Source organism: Cyanistes caeruleus, chromosome 20 (genome assembly GCF_971803275.1).
Source record: "Cyanistes caeruleus chromosome 20, bCyaCae1.hap1.1, whole genome shotgun sequence".
Taxonomy (NCBI): domain Eukaryota; kingdom Metazoa; phylum Chordata; class Aves; order Passeriformes; family Paridae; genus Cyanistes; species Cyanistes caeruleus.
The window spans coordinates 2,170,850-2,190,613 of NC_141720.1; the positions used below are offsets into that span (position 1 = coordinate 2,170,850).

General features: G+C 46.2%; 1 protein-coding gene across 4 annotated transcripts in view; it reads right to left on the reverse strand.

Moving 5' to 3' along the window:
• Positions 1 to 635: 635 nt before the first annotated feature.
• The window catches only part of TNC (tenascin C), a 64,581-nt gene continuing 45,452 nt past the window's right edge, over positions 636 to 19,764 (reverse strand). For 2 of the 4 annotated variants that reach the window (XM_086857905.1, XM_086857904.1), the window contains 12 exons: positions 17,291 to 17,563; positions 13,815 to 13,937; positions 12,472 to 12,615; positions 11,173 to 11,292; positions 10,506 to 10,649; positions 9,514 to 9,644; positions 8,276 to 8,408; positions 6,261 to 6,412; positions 5,334 to 5,430; positions 4,279 to 4,440; positions 2,888 to 3,051; positions 636 to 1,990 (listed from right to left, as the gene is read on the reverse strand). In XM_086857905.1, coding sequence (XP_086714031.1) covers positions 1,880 to 1,990; positions 2,888 to 3,051; positions 4,279 to 4,440; positions 5,334 to 5,430; positions 6,261 to 6,412; positions 8,276 to 8,408; positions 9,514 to 9,644; positions 10,506 to 10,649; positions 11,173 to 11,292; positions 12,472 to 12,615; positions 13,815 to 13,937; positions 17,291 to 17,563 — 1,754 coding nt within the window. In that variant the 3' untranslated portion in view covers positions 636 to 1,879. Of the gene's footprint in view, positions 1,991 to 2,887; positions 3,052 to 4,278; positions 4,441 to 5,333; positions 5,431 to 6,260; positions 6,413 to 8,275; positions 8,409 to 9,513; positions 9,645 to 10,505; positions 10,650 to 11,172; positions 11,293 to 12,471; positions 12,616 to 13,814; positions 13,938 to 17,290; positions 17,564 to 19,165; positions 19,439 to 19,764 lie in introns of all 4 variants that reach the window. The other 2 variants (XM_086857903.1, XM_086857907.1) reach the window with 2 other exon arrangements.

A 19,764-nucleotide genomic window follows, 5' to 3' on the forward strand; every position in this document is an offset into this window, starting at 1 on the left:
TTTTGGCAGCTCTGACTCCAAGGATTTGCCAGCTTCCCTCTCACAGTGGGGATCACGGAGAATACCAAGCAGGGCATCTGTCAGTGAGTAATTACAGGAAATATCATCGTCCTTTTGTGCAGGGTGGCTGAGTCTTGTCTGGGGCCAGGCACAAACCTCAGCCTGTCTCCAGTAGCTCTTTGCAGCTGCCAAGGTAAATGACACCCGAGGCAGAGCCAGGCAGCTCTGGGATGTTGCTAGAAATGAGGAAATCATTCCATAAATGTCACTTCTTCCCCTGACTGTCTGCAAACAGACTGCAGGAGCTTTCCAGCTCCCAGAAACACGGATCCAGTGCCATTTCCTAATAGCTTGGAAAGCATCTGGAGAGCAGAGTGTATTTCTTTATTACTGGATTTGTTCTCCTTTATGCTGCCTATCAGTTACTGTGATAAACACCAAGAAAGGGCAATTAATTAAAGGGAATTCATTTAATATAGTGCTTCCAGTGCTCTGGAGGGTCAAAGGAGATTTATGTCCCCCGTGCAACACAAACAATGTTCAGGAGTGTAACTTCAGCCCGGAGGGAGGCAAGAAACATTTACACAACAAAACCTATGCAAAATGCAACCTGGAAGTAGGGCAGAGAGACTGGATTAAAACAAGAGATCTTTTATTGTCTTGAACTGCAGAGTGTGATACAGAGGAACTACATGGATTTTTATTCATATTAAAAAAAAAAAGAGCCCTTTATTTACACAAGTGTTCAAAGCTGCCCATGGTACCTAACAACAACTCTGGGTTCTCTTTGTTTTGCTTTGTTAGTTATTCCCACCTAGACGGAGCAAACATTGGTCAGTAACACTTAGAAAAACATGGAAGTAGCTTTTGGGCAGGAAAAAGAAAATAAAAATTCTGTTCTGAAAGAACCCAAATCCTCACGGGCATTTCACTGTAACAAAGCCACCAGAATAATTACAACCAGTCACTGACAAAAGGAACAGTTTTCAGTCTGGGCTCAGCACTCTAATTATTCTCAGTCTGTCTTTATTTCCCCACCTAAGTAAATATATCCTGGACATGCACATACTCCACATGGATGAAAAAAAAAAGTAGAAATTTATTTAAAAGTAATTGTGCTTTTATTTATAAAAAAAAAATTTACAATCAGACACTGTCCTGCTGTGTTTCCAAAAGCATGGTTCTCTTAAAAATGACAAAATGTAGCTTATTATTATTATCATTATTATTATTATTACTTTGTCTTTATATTAATAATATTAATCTTATGCTTAAATTTAAAAACAAACTGCTTTCCCTTCCCATTCCCTCCTTCTCTGTGGTACTTGATATATATATATATAAAAAAAGGCATTCAAACCACCAATTCTTTTCATTTATTACTAATAATAATAATAATAATAATGATAATTAATCTTACACATTTCTGTGTGTAAAATATGGCTGGTTCTAAAACAAACTACCAATGTACAAAGCTGTTCTCCCTCCCCTCCCCTGGGCCACCCAAGAGATCGTCAGACATCGGAAGAACTTTATCCCAGACGCTTTCTGGCAAAAAAAAATTTTAAAAAAAAATTTAAAAAAAATAATAAAACAACACAGAACCCTTGAGATCGTTGTCTTTGGTGTGGAGGACGTTCCTGGCTGGCAGCTGGAGCTGCTCTGCTGGAAACTCTGGGATGCTTTAAGGCTTTTTTGTTTGTTTGGAATGCTGCAAAGCCTCTGTCGGGCCACGGGTCACCGATGCTTTGGTACCAGTCCCAGCTCCTCACACCCCCAGGCCAGCGATGCCAGAGGGTCTCCCCACACCCCCCTCTCCATCCCCTCTCCATCCCCTCTCCATCCCCTCCCCAGCCCCTGCCCGCAGCCCCCCGGGGCTCTACGCTCGCTTCCGCCGCCCCTCCAGGTTCCGGAAGCTGGAGGGTCTCAGCTTCATCTCTGCAAACTGGATGGAATACTCGTGGCCCTTCCAGTGGAACCAGTTGACGCCCTGTGAAGGCAAAGGTGAGAGGTGGGAGGTCACACTTTCACTTGTTGGCCCTGATTCGGACTGGGGATGGTTCTGATTTGGGCACAGAGGCACCACGAAGTGGAGGAGCTTTGGGGAGCACAGGGGCTGTGGAATATCCAGCCTGTACAAACTCACTCACATGAGGCCACAGAATCCTGGAAACTCACAATGGATTGGGCTGGAAGAGCCTTTAAAGATCATCTTGTTCCACCCCTGGTGTGGGCAGGGACAGCTTCCACTATCCCAGGCTGCTCCAGACTGGCCTTGGGCACTGCCAGTGATCCAGGGGTACCCTGTGCCAGGGCCTGCCCACCCTCACAGGGAACGATTTCTTCCCAATATCCCATCTAAACCTGTTCTCTGTCAGTTTGAAGCCATTCCCTGGCTCCTGTCCCTCCATCCCTTGTCAATTGTCTCTCTCCATCTTTCCTGCAGCTCCTTCAGGCTCAGCAAGGCCACACTGAGCTCACCCCAAAGCTTGCTCCCTTTCCCAGGGCTGCTCCATCTGCTCATCCCAGCCTGGATTGATCCCAGGGCTTGTCCTAAACCAGGTGCAGCTTCTTGAGCTTGGTCTTGTTAAACCTCTGTCCCTCCTGGCCTGGCCTTTGTGGCAGGAAGAACATTTTTGTTTCACACGTTGAAAACAGCAATTATTCCCTGCACACTTGGGATAGTCCCTTGGAAAATCAGACAAAGCCAAAAAGATTTCAGCCACTGATATTAAATTCTTGTTTTGTGAGCGACTGCCCGTACATTTCCCTATGGAGAGTGGGAGGAGGGCATGCTGTGATTTTTTGCTGGCTGAACCATCAGAAAAAACCCATAGCTGCAATTCCCCTTCCTGTCACAGAGAGAAGCCTTCAGACCCAAACTCACCTGACTGTGGCTGTTGTCACCATATCTGCCCATCAGGTTGACTCGGTGACAGTTCTTGTACCAGAAAGCTCCTTTGTATGACAGAGCACAGTTGGTGATGGCAGAGTCGTGGTCCTTGTCAAAGGTGGAGAAGGACCTCCCGTTGTGGTAGGTCATGGAGTCACCTGGATGGGGGGGACAAAAGAAAGAGCAAGCTCAGTGGTTTGCCTGGTTTACATTTCATGGGTGTGCCCATTCTCCAGAAAATATTTGGACCGTGCCATCAGGACCTGTCTGCATCAAACTTTTTAAAAATTGTTTTAATACAGAAGGAAAGGTACAATTTTTGTTATTGCAGGCAGGTCAAAATATTTTTTCAGGTGGTCTCTAATCCCCAATATATGAAGTGGGGTTTTTTCATGCAGCTCAATTTCTGCATTTCTTGCTAAAAGCTGGATTTTACAGTGTGGACAAGCCAAGACCAAAGAGATGCTCATGAGGAGGGAATTGAGACCAAAGGAGTCTCCACACTGACTGAATCCTACTGAAGGTAGCAGCTGCTACTACTCTGCACCAGAGAATTTGCCTTAAACCATAGAATCATGGAAAGGTTGGGGGCTGGAAGTGACCTTAAAGCTCATCCCATCCCACCCCTGCCATGGCAGGGACACCTCCCACCATCCCAGGCTGCTCCCAGCCCTGTCCAGCCTGGCCTTGGGCACTGCCAGGGATCCAGGGGCAGCCCCAGCTGCTCTGGGCACCCTGTGCCAGGGCCTGCCCACCCTGCCAGGGAACAATTCCTGCCCAATATCCCATCTAAATTAAATAGACATTAATTCCACTGCTGCATTTCCTTTGTATCTCTTTAGTCTGTGTAAAAGCCCACACCCACACCTCTGCTCTGGTTTATGCACCCAGCAGTGTGAAATTATCTCCTTTTAAGACATGTTGTTAAACTGGATTTATCTCTTAATCCTTTGGAGACCTGAAGAGGACTCGCCAAGGGCTGCAGGGTTTGCCCCTGTATGATTACAAAAGGCAGATGATTTGTTCAGGAAAATTATAAATCACATTACAAAGCGGGGCTTCGCTGCAAATTCTACTGACAAGAAAAGAAGCTGTGCCAGGCTATTATTGGCTGTATAAATGACAGCCGAGATTGGCTAAATTCGATATATTGTGGTTTAATACACTTGTTCCAATCCTGCCTCAAGCAGGCCGTAAAATACACCACCAAAACACAAAACACATCGGCACCTTTGATTCCCAAATGCCTCACACGGGAGAGGCACCTGCTGACCTGCAATATTCATGTTATGGCTGCAAATGTTACGGCTGCCTTGAGCTGGAGGAGGAGGAGGAGGGGAAGAAATCGGTGTTTTGAGGGAGGAAAAGGCAATTTTTGGTCTCACCCGCCGTGCCGCTGTAGCCGTCCACCCGCAGGCGGTAGCGGCTCTTGGCGTCGCCCACGCTGAAGCGGTCGTACACCGCGTAGGCCGCGTCCCCCTTGTCCCTCAGGTCCACCCGCAGCTCGTACTGGCCCTGAGAAGTGATTTTGTGCAGGTTCTCCAGACCTGTGGGTGGAAAGGGATGTTTTGTCTCCATGGAGAATGATTTTTTTATTTTTTTTTTTTGTGTTTTTTATTTCTTTTCTATATTCTCTGTGCTCTTTACGCATCTGTTTGGAGCTCCGTGGCTTTTCCCTAGGCACAAAGCTGAAACACGTTCCTGTCGCTAGGGGACATGAAGTAGGAATGAGGGTTCAATACTACATCAGCAGAGGTTTTATTTCTAAGGAGGTAAAAGCTTTTATTTCAGTGTTTTCAACCCTTTTTATAAGGTGTTCCCATACAGGTTAACCTGATTGGTACAAGGAACAACACCTCTCTCACCCCATGGGTGGAACAAGAGAAAAACATTCAGAACATCTGTGTCATTGTTTTGAGAATTAAAATCTTATTTACACAACAGTCCTTGAGAGAGAAAAGTTCCCAAAAAGTTCCCAAAAAGTTTCCCAAAAAAACACAGAAAAAAAAGTTTCCCAGAAAAACACAGCTCAACCTTTGAAAATGTGGAGGTTTTACTTCTATTATATCAAAATGTGAGTTTATGACTTCTGCTTGTCCTGCTTTTCCTCTCTAGATCATCAACCTTTGCTGTTGGGGTGCCCCAGGAGGCAGAATCTGCTCCCCAGGCCAGCTCTGACTTCTCCCAGAGCCCCAGTGAGCATCGGGTGGGTGCATTTGGTGACCCCAGCATGGCCTGAACTGCAGTTGGAGGGACTGGCTGGGCCTGGCCATTCCAGCCTCCCTCACAGAGAGTGTCCCCAGCTCCTTTTCTCCTGTTTTCCTTTACAAATACTCCTGCCAGCTAATAGGAGGTCTCTAAGTGTCTCCTGGGCTTTTGGGCTGTGTTTGTGTTTTGTTATTTTTTTTTTCCCAAAAATACAAATTCTTATCTATCTTACCTATCCAGAATTCATCCTTAGGATCTCCAAACCCTGCCACGTAAGTATTCCAGTTCTTGTAGAAATCTTGCTTTCCATTCTGACGCCTCAGGAACACCTAAAAACAAGAAATGTTATGGACAGACCGCCTTGGCCAGAGGGAAAAAGCTTTTACACACACAGAGCTCAGCGTAGCTCCTGCCCTGCCTTCACCCCTCCCAGCAGAGAATCACTGCAAGGACTGAGCTGCACCCAGGCTGTTGGATGCTCCATGTGGTTTTTTCAAGTCTCCAATTTCTCTGTTGGGTTCCCAGGCTCCTCTGAATGATGTGGCCTCTCAGTTCCTGCTCTCTGTCCTTTTAATCGCATCCTGAAGTTCTGGATGTCTCATCCAAGGGTTTCTCCATCCTCTCATTTCCCAGCTAAGAGCATTCCTCCAGCTCCTCCTGCCTTTCTGTGCCCGGGGTCCCTTTGGCAGGCTCAAATTTGGGGATGTCAGTGTGGAGATGTGGCATTTTACTGCCATTCCCTTGCTGTCTGGGTGGGATGTGTCCTCTTGCACAGTGGCTCTGGAGGCCACTGCACCCCATGGCTGCTGAGCAAATGCCTCCCCTGGGCTGTGCTTTAACCTCCCTCCCTCTCTCATTCAGAGTCAGTTCACCCTCCCCTCTCCTTGCTGATTATTTAGAATATTTGTTATCCACTATGATCATTTCAGCAGCCCTTACAGCAGCGGGGAGGGACCAGGGCTGAAACCAGGGCTGTGACCCATCCTTTGGAGACACCTCTCTCTCCTCCAGCTACAGAAACAGCCCTGTTCCGGGCACTGGAGTGTCCTAGCCAGGATAAAACTCCCCAAATGTATAGCCAAGGCAGCCCTAGTGTGACAGCAGCACTCTGGGGATGGCTGGGAGGAGCAGGGATGGGATGAGCTGTCCCCATACTCACGATCCATCCGCCCCCATCCTCGCCCATGTCACAGAACACTTGCAGAGGCTGAGCCTTGTCCCCGTTCAGGTAAATTGTGTAAAGCCCAGAGGTGGCTTCTCCATTCAGCAGGGCCTGGGAGCAGTCCTTGGGGTAGGGATAGAGGAGCCCAGCTGCACAGACAGGGAAGAGAAAGCATTCCTTAGGAAATCAGCAGGTACAAGGACTGTGTTGAATGCAATGAGTCAGGAAAATCCCTCGAGGGGCAGCTACGGATCCCAGGAACAGGTTTGTAACTGCATCCTGCATACAGAACATCCACAGGATGCAGCTGATGAGGTGAATTCCTCTTTTGAATGTGCTTTTTCACATCTGTCTAACCCTCCTGGAAATGCTGGGAATGTGAGATAATTACTCCCTGCTAGGATGAGAGTGCATCCTCCAGCTAAAGACTGAAATTCAGGAGCTCTGTTACAGCAACTTTGGGGAAAAACAAATCTACCAAACTCTGATCATGTGAAAAGGGAGGGGGAAAATACAAAGACAGGACTTCAATCAGAAATAAATTAATTGGGAGTGTTTTGCTAGCAAGGGCAATATTAAATGTGTTATAAAGGTACACTTCTAAAAAACAAAGCAAACAGCAACAGTTGAAACTACAGGGAAATGTTGTTAAGCTTTTCTTTCTGACAACAAGACAGTAAAATCATTGCAGTCAGAACAATTTCTAATCCCCCAAAAAAGCTTTGCTTTTTTTTTTCTTTTTATTCACTCAGGTCATTAACTTTTTCAGCCAATTAAATGCTGTTCCAGGTAGTTTTTACTGTAGCTCTGTAGCTTCTCAGAGTGGCTGCTGGCCCTTGCCAGTGTTGCACATCCCTGCCTGTGCTTCAGCCCCAGAGAATTTCACAGAATCCTGGCATTGTTAAGGCTGGAAAAGACCTTTAAGATCAAGTCCAACCATTAACACAGTCCCACCATCATGCTCACTACCATGTCCCCAAGTGCCACCTCCACAGGTTTTTTGAGCCCTTCCAGGGATGGTGACTCCAACACTGCCTATTCCAATTCTTCACAACTCTTTCCATGAAGAAATTTTTCCTGATATGGAACCTAAATCTCCCCTGCCATCAGCTTTGGGATTTGGAGAAAAGTGACAGGGGGCTCCTTCAGTGTTTCCCTGTCACTAAACAGACACAAATGTGTTTTCAGAGTTACAGCCAGCCTTAAGCCTCTGCCTGAATGAGTCTGACACTGTTCACATGGCTGGAGGCACCTAGACACTCCCTGCTCATGGTCAATTTGCCAAACATCATTAAATACACCCAGATTTAATTAATCTCCTATTTCTGGGTGTGCTGGTGGAGCTCCTGCTGCCCTGTACAGCCTTGGGGCTGGGGGACTTCTGGCAGTCCTTGGGCTGGAGTTGGTGCCAGCAGCAGGAGGAGGAGTGGAAATGATTGAAGGTCCTGATGGGCCTGAAAGGCTGAAAACTGGGAAAAGTGAGACAAATGGCAGGCAAAGTGTCACAGCTAATACTGAACAACTTCTTTTTTTTAAAGTCAGCTGTGAAGTGACCTTCAGAGAAGCCAGTTTATCCTTGCAGAGCTGTCCTGTTGGGCTGGAGCTGATGTGCAGAGGGGCTTTGAGACAGCCCATCTCAGAGAGAGGAGAGAAACCTGCCCAGAAATCCATCTCCTCACCCCAGCACTGATCCACGTGGGCCTTTGTGGTTTGCTTCATTTCAGCTCCAAACTCTGATTTGTTTTCCCAACTCATTTGGATCAATACAGGAGGAAATTAAGGTGCCAGCTGGATTTTAAAGAATTCCTGCTGATATTCCACATGGGGAAGGCAGGATGTTTCACCAGAGAAAAGCCTGTGAGGGTGACGTGGATGGATATTAGAATTTCTTCCTGCCAAGGGAGAACAGACCTGGGGATGGATTAAAACCTTGTGTGGGCTCTGTGTCCTCACAGCAGAGCTCAGCTCTGTCCCAGGAGCAGTAAATTGGATTATTTTAGCTGTGTTCTTACTGGTGGTGAAGATGGTTTGGATCATTTTGCTCCTCAGGGCCCCACTCAGGGCCTGCAGTTTCACCGTGTACTGCGTGGAGGGGCTCAGCTCTGCCAGGCTGTAGGAACTTGTCCCACGGTCTAGGATGACTTCCTACAGAGAAAAGAAATAATACAGTGAAATCTCAGAGAAATAAATCATAATGACCGGAATGGTTACATATTTTAGTCTGTCACATTATTTTTTTTTTTCTCATAATTATTGATGGTGTCTCTAACCATCTAGATTAATGAATATAAAGCTACTCTTCTAAGGTTTTTACCAAGCTAATCTTTCAAAGTTCAGTAAAGCCTGCCTGGAAATGAGTGTTTACCATCATAATGTACAAGCTGGGGGGTTCAAAAGCAAGGCAGCATAAATGTTTGCATGCCCTGAACATACAGATTGTGAAATTCATAAAAAACTGTGAAACTCGTCCTTTAGGAGAAGTAAATGTTACACTCCAGGCTTCAAAAAGCTGGAACTGAAAGACTGATTTTCAGTGTGCTTGGGGAATTTGCCTTCCTGAAAATCAGAACTTTTCCTGATGTGCCAGGGTGGGCATCAAAAATTTTAGTTTTGCTGGGATTCCCCATATTCGTATTTAAGCATTTAGTGCAATCTAATTATGTAGGAACAAAATAAAATTATAGGAGAATAAGAGGCACTTCCACAGGCAGTTCCTTCTTCCTTAGCCCTTTGCACAGGGATTCCCCTGGGATTAGAAGAGGGAATCACTCCTTTGGGGGTGTGAGTTCATTCCATGATTGAGGTCTGGAATGACGGAAAATGTTTGTAATTTAATTTATATTAAAAAAATACTTCAGGCTGCAATGGAGCTTCTGTTTCAGGGTATAATGTAAAAAGTCCCTTAATAGGTTTTAAAGGCATCTGTGCTCAGTCTAGCACTGAAAGAGGGGAGCCTCATTTCCTGCAAAGATATTTAAAAAAAAATCAGAAGACAGAATACTGAGAAAAATATTGAGAAAATATTGTTAAAAAAAACCAGGAGAGAATGTTTTTATGCTTAGAACAGTCTGGAACCTGGGACATGTGAAGTCCACATTAATGAAAGGGACAGTTAGTATTTTTAAATTGTTTAAATTAAATTGTTTAAATTGTTTAAATTGTTTCAATTAAGGCAGATTATATTGCATTGCTAGACACTTCAGAGCATCTCCACTGCCCAGATTCGAGGCACAGCCCCTGATTTATTTACCTTGACGCTGCCATCGATGGATTCATAGATGAGGAGATATCCAGTGACTGGAGCACGGGGAGGCCTCCAGTTTATCACAGCAGCTTCTGACTGCACCTCAGCAGCACTCAAATCCCTTGGAGCATCCAGCCCTGCAGGAGGCACCACAGCAATTACCATCACATCCACACAAAGATAATTCCACAGGGCCATATATTAAAACAAGCCAGGAAAACAAACCTCCTCACCGGAGAAATTTGAAATAACACTCCAACCTAAATTTTGTGGTTAAGAATTCGTTCTCCCATTGTAGTTTAAAATAAAGGTGTCAGCTTTATCTAAGTTAAAATACTGGCTTGTTCCAGGCACTTTATTTTATGAGCAGTTGCACGGAAATGGCTTTTGAGACAAAATTGTGCATTTCATTACTTTTCACAAGAAGACAGACTGTCATTTACTTATTCCCAGGAAGTAAAACTTTGGTTCCAATGATGCTTTTTTTAGATTAGGAAAACTTTTTAGAATCGGAAACCCTCTTAGAATAGGAGACCTTTTTAGAATGGGAGACCTTTTTAGAATGGGAGACATTTTTAGAATAGGAAACCTTTTTAGAATAGGAAACCTTTTTAGAATAGGAAAACTTCTCCTGCTTGGTCTGGCTCCAAGCTCCAGCTTCCCCTCCCCTCTGAGATTATAGGACTGGATTGTTGTGGCTCCCTAATTAACACCCTGGGACAAGCCAAGCCAGGAAAATGAGAAACATCCCTGATTTTATGGATGTCCATGGAAAAGCAGGATTATGAATCCAAGTGGGCACTTTCAGCAGCCAACAGCAGCCCCCAGGTCAGAGCTCAGCTGTGTGTGAGAACCTGCAGAACTGGTGACAGAAAACCACCTGAGCAGCCACACCAGGCTGGTGCAAACACCATGGAAATTCAGGTTTCCAGTGAACAAAAACACCAGAGGAGCACAGAGCAGGTGGGACTGGAAGGGATGGCAGCTGTGGGTGGCACCTGTGGTGAAGTGGGTGGAGAGGCTCTCGCTCCTCTGCGCGTCCTTCTGCGCGTGGATGCTCAGCGTGTACTCGGTGGCGGGCTGGAGACCCTTCAGGTCGTACTCCACCGTGTTCCCCGAGACCATCTGGGTCACTTCTGGCTCTGGGAACAAAGCACAGGAGAAAGGAGGTGTTGATGTCATTCAGACACCTCGTGCTGTGCTCAGCTCCGTGCTCCACTCATTGGTTTATTTTATTTCTACCTGGTGCAAGTGCAAAATAATAAAATCCCAAGCCTGTGCTGACACCTCTGCTGGGTCTGGGTTACACCAGAGCCCTTTCTCTAGAAGTGTGAGCTCTCTCTAGTGTTCACAGGAATTATAACAGCGCCTCTGCTCCCCAGGAATCTCCCTTACTCTGTTCACGGCTGAATGGAGAGTGCTGAAGTAAAAAGTCAATTTTTAGATGCTTTCAGCAAATCCTCTCCTCCAAATAACTCCCGAGGCTGCCAGAGCTCCAGGGATGCCCAGGGTGGGATGTTGGGGGGTCTGTGCAGGTCTGGGAGCTGGGCTGGGTGATCCTGGGGGTCCCTCCCATCCTAATGGATAATTCTGGATATTCTGTGATTTTTCTGGAGTTACAATGAGCACCCTTCAGCTCCCCAGCCCATTCCCAACTCCTCTCACCTTCCTCAGAGGAGTAGGATACCACGTAGTTATCCACAGCAGCAATTGCTGGCTGCCAGGTTGCCAGAGCCTCAGAGTCTGTGATGTTCACCACTACCAGGCCTGATGGGCTGTCCAGAGCTGGAAGAAAACCAGATTGAAGGAATTTGACAAACACTCTCAGCTCTGTGCAACGCTCTGCTGTAAATCCATGAGAGAAAATGCCCAAAACTCAGTGCAGCTTTTATGACTCCCTTTGGAATGTTGGATTTCTGCAGGAAAGATGTCAGTGCCTATGAAGAGACACCAAAACCTCCACTGGAAAGGGAGGTCAGTGCTGGAAGAGATGAAAGTCTGGGAAGAAGCAGAATTAACCATGTTCTCAGATCACTCTTGATACCACCGATCTCAACAGCTCTGTCAAAGCTGACACATTTCTCTCAACAAGTCTGGGCTGTTTTTTAGAGCAAATTCAGGAGAAAGAGCTGGGAAAAATAACCAAAGTGATGGCAGCTGATGGTCACTGTGACCTTCCAGCAGCTTGTTTGGATCAGACCAATCCTGCAGCCAGCCAGGCATCCAAAATCCCCCCACATCCTGCCTTGCCTCCTCACAGGACTCTATTTTTCACACAGGTTTATGCTCTCCCTGAATTAAGATGGATCTTTGCCTCCAGAACTGCTGGAATGGGTTCTAAATCTCCTGTCATTCTCCAATACTCATCACCTTGTTCTTTGCCTCAGCTCTCTGAATTTGTTAGCCCCCAAAAGGAACACAGGGAGGGGTCAGCAGGAGTAGGGGGGACCCTCATCTCCTGCAGGGATATTTAAAGAAAAAAATCAGAATTAGATTTTTTTTAGATTAGAGACAGAATACTGAGAATAATATTGAGAGAATATTGAAGAAAAAAATCAGGAGAGAATGTTTTTATGCTTAGAACATTCTGGAACCTGGGACATGTGAAGTCCACAACAGAAACTGAGCTGAACTGCTCAGCTGAGCTGGCCCTTTGCCTCCTCATCTCAAAAAGGCCATTAATTAAAAAGAGAACAAAACTGGGTTTTTTTCCTGATGAATTAGAACTGTAAATACATTCATTGTCTCAGTCTCACAGGTTTAGCATTTAGCAAATGGGAGCCTGATCAAATTTTACAAGTTTCATTCTTGTGTAAAATGCAAAGACAAAGGAGTGGGAAGAAGTTTGTGTGGGCAGCAAAAATGGGATCTTGGTGGGTTTGCAGCTCAGCTCTGGGCTGAGCATCTCCTGCAGCCCAGGTGATCCATGTAAAAAGCTGCTATTTCCTGCTTTTATTTCATTACCTGTTTTCAGGGTGCCAGAGACGGGCTCGCTTTCTTCAAAGCCTTTCACAGAGATGATGCTGACATTGTAGTCCACACCTGGGACCAACTTCACCAGCTTGGTCCTTGTCTTGCTCCCTTCGACTGTGACAACATTTGGAGTACCTAGGATGAGCCCAAATGCCCAGGGATGAGTGACACAATCCCCCAGGAAGTGCTAGAAGGGTGTTTTTAAAGACATTAAAGTCTCCATGGATGTGTTTCTGCAGCAGGAGTTGAATTTTCCCCAGTTAGTTACAATCACTGGTGTCAAATATCATTGCCATAACACCTAAATCTAAATCCCTGGTTTGCATTCAGTAAGAAGAAAATAACATTTTAGTGGAAGGTGTCCCTGATTGTGACAGGGAGCTGGAATGAGAACAGCTTTAAGGTCCCTTCCTATGCAAACCATTCTGTGATTTCTGTCCAGAAAAATACCATTTCCCAGGCAAGGTGTAAGCAGAAGCCCCAGTTTCATCTTGAGGACAGGACTTGCAGTTTAGATCTGCCTTGTTTGTGGTGAGGGCTGGAAGATTCTCCTTTACCCCCTCATTTAGAATAAAGATGTAGTACATGTTATTTTAAAAGGTGCTCTGTGTGTGGCTGAGGACTTAGCAGCCATATTTACTCCAGATTCTGGGTTTATTCCAGGAAAGCACTTAAACAAGTGCCTAACTTTATGACTGGATTCTTTTTCTTCTGTGAGACCACTACATTTAAATCTGCACAAGTGCTTCCAGGCTATATTGTCTAAAGATCTGAATCTTTCCTTGTCTCAGGCAACAGCAGGACTTGTTTTGGTGCTGATGTCTTTAGTGCTTGTTCTTCAGCTGTTTCCCTTCAGAGAAGTCCCTAAATTAGGTTAAAAATCTGTTGAAGTAGAGGAAGTTTTGGAAGTTGAACACCAAACCAGAGAGAGACAACATTGGGGAGCAATGAGTAAATCACTGCCCTGAAACTTCATTATAACCATGGATTATGATTGCTACTCCCAAGGGCCGTCTTTTCCAGTGTGCTCAGCTCATGAAGGCAGTTTGGAAGCTAAACCTCTCTGAGGAGGTTCAGCAGAGACTTGTGAGGAGCACAAACACTCCAGCATCCACCTCTGAGCTGCCTTACACGCCCTGCCCACGGGATGTGGACACGGGATGTGGACACGGGATGTGGACACGGTGTCTTGACAAAGGTTGGCTGCACACCCTCAATCCTGAAGGAAAAACAGAGATGATCTATGCGAGATCACCTGGGGGATGCACTGAAATTTGGGATGGCAGCCCAGCAAAGCCTTCCTGCTCCCCCTGCCACCCCCTGTCCCTGCTCACCTCCCGTGACGGGGACGTAGGAGATGCGGAAGTTTTCCACGCGGGAGCGAGGGGGGATCCAGCTGACTGTGGCAGCATTTTCCGTGATGTCAGAGAAAGAAATTCCCTTGGGAGAGCCAACCACTGTCAGGGGAGAACAGAGAACACACCACACACGAAGAAAAGGTAAATAATTTGGTTATCAGTCCTTAGTGCTGGAAAACTGATTTATCACCCTAAGGCAGGAGCTGGTGCTGTCAGTGCTCTGCCCTGAACATTAATGCAGGGGGTACAAACTGAAGGGTTTTATCACAGCAACAACCTATTCAATCCAAATTTTCCATTTTTTCAGGACCACTCAAGTATTGCATAGGTTAAAAATACCCAATGTGTAGCTTCATATAGAAATAACAGAGATTTCAGTGCTGTAGAAAAGCACATAAATGACATTCTGCTGCCCATGGGATGCTGTATTTAAGATTTATTTTTCTATCTCAGTTTCAGTTGGAGGATTTTTAGACCTTCCACTGGGTCCCTCTGTGACACGCAGCAATGACAGCCACAGACAGATCTCTCTTCCTGAGTTTAAAGTTCCTAATGCAGGATGCTCCAAGGAGACCTGGACTCAGGTGTGGGAGCCCATCAAGGCTCCTCTCAAGGATTCACTGGAACTTCTGTCAGCTTCAAACCAGAGGGAACGAGATTTTCCTCCTGGACTCTCTCTCTGAGCCCATGATTTTTCTTTCAAGCAGATCCATCCAGAGAACATCCAAGTACAACCACCATGAGGAAGGAAGGTACCTGTGGCTGTCATAAAACTCCCTGTCCAAACCTGAGCACTGCGCTTGCTCATGTAAATTAAATCAGTAAGCTGAAATGAAACCCAAATTTTACCAGAAATAACCCAAACTTAAACCAAACATGTATCTGAAATGTTCAATCAATTAAGATCCTGCAGAACAAGCATGGAAAGGGATTTGGGAGGACGTGGTAAAGAGAGCTGCCACCTCCAGGTTTACATGGAGCATCCCACTTCCAATCTTTCCAGCTTTTCTGGCTGTATCCAAAACAACCCTGAGGTATTCAAAGATAAACACCACACACAGAGCAGGCCCTTGGTACAGAGAGGAGAGATCCCAAACATCAGCCACACGAAGAACACTGGAGACAGGCTGGGGGCAGGGGAAGGGGGGAAAGGGGAGGGAAAAAAATTCAGGACTGGGCTTGAAATAGCTTGGAAAGAACGTGCCTGTGGGAAAGGAGTCAGAGGCTGTTTGTTCCATGTGTCCCCAAAGCAGCAGGGCTCTAAATCAACTGAAAGGCAAGGAATGAAAAACAACTGAGCTCTGAAGAGAAATGTAAATTATGTCTCTGGAGCTCACTTGAAGTGTTGTGTTGGTGGGGTTTGCTCATGTGGACAAAGGAAGAATTACAGATAAGAAAGGAAGCAAGGTGGGGTTGGGAAAGCTACGTGGCTCAAAAAGGTGCTGCTGATTTGAGTACAGGCTGAAGGAAATTGGAGAAAATAAAGAAAATGTGGGAAAGACAGAAAAATAAAAAAATCACATTGGTTTTGCTTCACATTATAGGTGGCCTGAATGGCTGGAAAAAGGGCAGTGGTGATTTTGGAGATCAAAGAGATGGAGCAGCACTTGGTTTTCATGCACATGGAGAACTTCAGCCTTTCCCAGAAAATAAAATCCCCAGTCCATCCCATCTGGACTCTGCTGTGCACATTTCCATGGGGCTCAGGCTTGTTTTCTGCACCAGGTGAGCTGTGTGACAAAGAGCAGTAAGAAGAGCTTTGTTGTGAGTTTTCCACACCCCAGAGTGCAGCTTTCCTGGGAGACAACCTGGTAAGAAATATACTGGACCATCAGAGCATCTGTCCTGGAATGAGTCCCAGAGATGGGAGAGAGGGAAATGAAAAAGAAGGGAATGAAATCATCTTCTTGGGCTCCTGAAAGCCAGAATTAAGCAGGCATAGAAAGCAGCCAGAGTGCTCCTGACCTGGCACTCACAGAGAACCTCAGGGCATCTGTTGGGCAGGCACAGGTAAATTATCTTTATCCTCCTGCATCATCCCCAGAGAGGTGTGAGAGACAGGGAACTCTCCTGAGAGGCTGCTAAAACACCCATGGTACTGGAGAGAGGCTATTTTTTTTGAGATTTCTTTTTCTGCTAATTGTTCTTTCATTCCTAACAGACTAGAGGAGGATGGTCCCTGACTTTCTTCTCCCAGTCAACAGGAAGCAGCAGGTTGTGTTTATCACACACCACGAGCATGTGAAGTGTTTCACCATCATCTCAGGTAAAAAAATGCTGTCACAGCGTGGCAAAAAAACACTGGAAAAAGAGGAGAGCAGCAGCACGAGACTCACACTTCCCACAAGGATATTAATTGGGCCATAGATGTGTTGTGGTCTCCCAGTGAGAGTTAAATTGCACCTTAACTGAGATTTTACTGATAAATTTCTAAGGGACTCCAACTCTGAGAACAGCAGTGGATAAATTCCCTCTTCAGGGATAGAAATATTTCCTCACAGCCACACTGGAAATGCTATAAATATCCATATGTTTGTGCAATAATCCACTCCTAAAAAAGAAATCTGTTGGCTGCCTTGGCAGCCACCCACCCAGTGTGGTGTAACCTGCAGCCCAAATTATTTAGCTGGGTTTTTGTGGCTCTGTTATTATTCATGGGCTATTTACAGCTGACAAACATCTCTTGGGCTATTGCAGTAGGTGACATGTGCTAAATCTCCCTGGGATGCAGTCATGAGGAAAATGATAACTCTCAGTGGCTTCCCATAAATACCCTGGGAGTCAGTGAGGATGGGGACGTGCTGCTAATAAGCACAGAGGACTTGAAACATCCCTCTCCATTAGGACCCAACCCACAGGAGCCTGGCCAAGGGGGGCTGCTGATCCATGTTCTGCTCCCTGGAAGTGTCTGGGGGAGCCTGAGGGTGGCCTGGATCCTTTTTGCAGGGATGTGATGGTGGAGATGGGGCCTTTCTGTGCTTGCAGCTGAGCCCACAGGCAGCAGGGTGGAGGGTGAGGGCTCTGAGGCTGCTTCAGGAGGAGCTGATCCAACACTGAGTTGTTGCTGCCCTTTTCCTGGGTGCTGGCTGGCAAATGCCTCCTTTAGGCTGAGATGTAATTAGTCACTGAAAATCACTGGAAAAGGCTGATGCACAGACAGTATTTCTTGGCTCTCAAAGACAGTGTTTTAATTGCCACACTCTGCTGCCTAATTCCTGATCATTAAAATAATTCAATTAAACCACATTAAATAGACAGTGATGAAGCTTGGGGAGCTGAGACTGATTACAAATATAACCACAAAATAACCACACCACACTGAACCAGTGACTTGGACAAGGGACATGCAGGAGACAGTCCAGGCCACCTCTGGAACAGCAGGAGCTGGCTGTGGAAAGGAGCTGCTGAAAGGAACAGGGAATGTCACACTTTTCCCACTGCAAAAACAATACCTGTGGATGCTACTGCGTTTACGGGCTGGGAACGTTGTCCACTGCTAATTCCATAGAGCTCAATCTCATATTCAGTGCCCTCTTTCAGCCCTGTGATATCCTGGGTGCGCTCATGGCCTGGCACTATCAGCTCCAGGGGGTCAGATTTCTTTTTGGTGTCCCTGATTTTTAGAACAAAACTGTTGAAAACCCCGTCATCCGCAGTCCAGGAGAGACGGAATCCATCTGGAGTCGCGTCTGAAACCAGAAGGTTGTCCACCTCGGGTTCTGCTTCTAAAAAAGGAGAAGATAGCAGTGGGGAAAAGAAATGATTTTTTAATCAGTTGATCAGAGACCTGCCTGAGGTCTGGCTATAGCACACTGCAAAAATCCGACCTCAGTTCAAAGCAAGGGGAACAATCTGCCAGCTATTAAAAAAAAAATAATGATAAATATTAGTGTTATACAGAACAGGATAAATGTGAGTGTGTGCAGCCCCATTCCAACTTTCACTCTTGAACAGCAAACCACTGCATGGACACACAGGTTTGTCTCCCACATGCAGAGTTACACATGCTAAAGGTGAGTTTCCTGGGCATTTCTCCCTCCCTACCTGTGGGACACCTTTACGGCAAATAAAAACAAGCTCTTGTTACAGAACTACGTGTCTGGAACGTTGTCAGGCCTCACTCTGCTAGGAGGACAACATAGAAGTCACTGAAAATTCTTTTTCTCCATGCAAGTCCCTTATTTTATGCACTTCTGGCATCTGTGATGCTTCTGATCCGATGAATCCTTTACTGTGCTCTTAAACAGCAAAGGGGAATCATGAAAATTCCTCTCTTAAACAGCACCCTGCAATCTAAATGCAAGAGCTGCTGCCTTTGTTTAATGAACCCATTCAAAAGGGTCCCAAGGGCTGTAAGTTATTAATTACCTGCAAAACATCTTTAACTCAGCATGGTCAGGCACCCTTACCTAGAGAAATGCTGCTGGAGTGGTTGTGTCCTACAGCACCCCCAGTGTAATCCCTCCTTCCTCACACAGCCATTCCTGTTTGTTTCCTCTCAAACCTCCCACCAAATGCAATCCTTCCTTCCACACACAGCCATTCCTATTTGTTTCCTCTCAAACCTCCCACCAAATGCAATCCTTCCTTCCTCACACAGCCATTCCTGTTTGTTTCCTCTCAAACCTCCCACCAAATGCAATCCCTCCTTCCTCACACAGCCATTCCTATTTATTTCCTCTCACACCTCCCACCAGATCCCCCCCAGCTTCACTGCTGCCCAGACAGGAATGTGCAGATGAGAGCAGATGGTTCTGGGGCTGTGGAACCAGCCTGCAGTGGTTTCCCAAGGAAGCTCAAGTGCTGCTGGAAAACAGCAGCTCTGATGTGGTTGGAAGCACAAACTGCTTTGAGGAGAGAGGTGCCAGCTTTGGGGTGGCAATGATCCCACCGTGGGTGGAACCCACACGGAGAGGGAGAGAGAGGAGGCCATGGGAAGAAGTCCATGGCTCGTCCTGAAGGTCCTGATGGCTGGAAGGTGGGAGAACGATGCTGTTGGAGAATGCTGATGTGCCCAGCTGTTAAGGAGACGAGCTCTGCATGCAGCCATTCTTCCCTCAAGACTCTGTTAGAGGTACCTGCAAGACCATAAGGAACTTTCACCCCTCAGCCCCCCACATGCTCCTCCACAGGATCCCTCAGAGGGGAAACACCAAGTTAAAGGGAACAGAATTCCACCTGTGAACCCATCAGTCACGAGGAGTTACGTGGAGCCACGATGCAGAGAAGGATGCAAAAGCCAAGGTTTGCACGAAACGTCTTCCGCGCGAGAAGGAAAGCGAGAGAAGAGAAGGGTGGAAGGGAACAATTTGCTCACATTGAAATACCTGTAACAGCCAGAGCGCTCAGGGGCTTTGTTTGGTGCCCCTTGGCAAACCCATAAAGCAAAACCTCATAGCCAATGCCAGTAATTAGGCCTTTAAGCTTCAGTTCTCTCTGGGCTCCCGAAAGGAGGAACTCCTGTGGGTCCAGCAGCTTGCCAGAGTCCACCACGACTACTAGAAAGTTGTCAAAGGCATTCTCGGATGCCATCCAGGACACTGTGAACCCATAGGGGTTCATATCAGACACTGTTAGGTTTTCCAGTGGGGGCATGGCCTCTAAAAGAAGGGAAGGTGTAAAAACACACACACACACACAAAAAAAAAAAAAAGAAAAAAAAAAAAGTGAAAAAACATTGCAAGTTAGAAAGTGTCACAGATTCCACCAAACAAAAATCACATTTTTCCCCCTAGTGTGGATTTGAGAGCCAGGATCACAAGATGAGGATTTTCAATGGAGTTCAGGTTTGAATTTTCCTCAAAGATGTCTCAGCACCTCCTCTGACAAGCTCCACAGAAACCCCTCCCAAGCTCCCTGTGTGAGCACATCGCTGCTGCTGCCCTTGCACTCTGAGGAACTTATAACCAAAACTGCTTTAGAAATG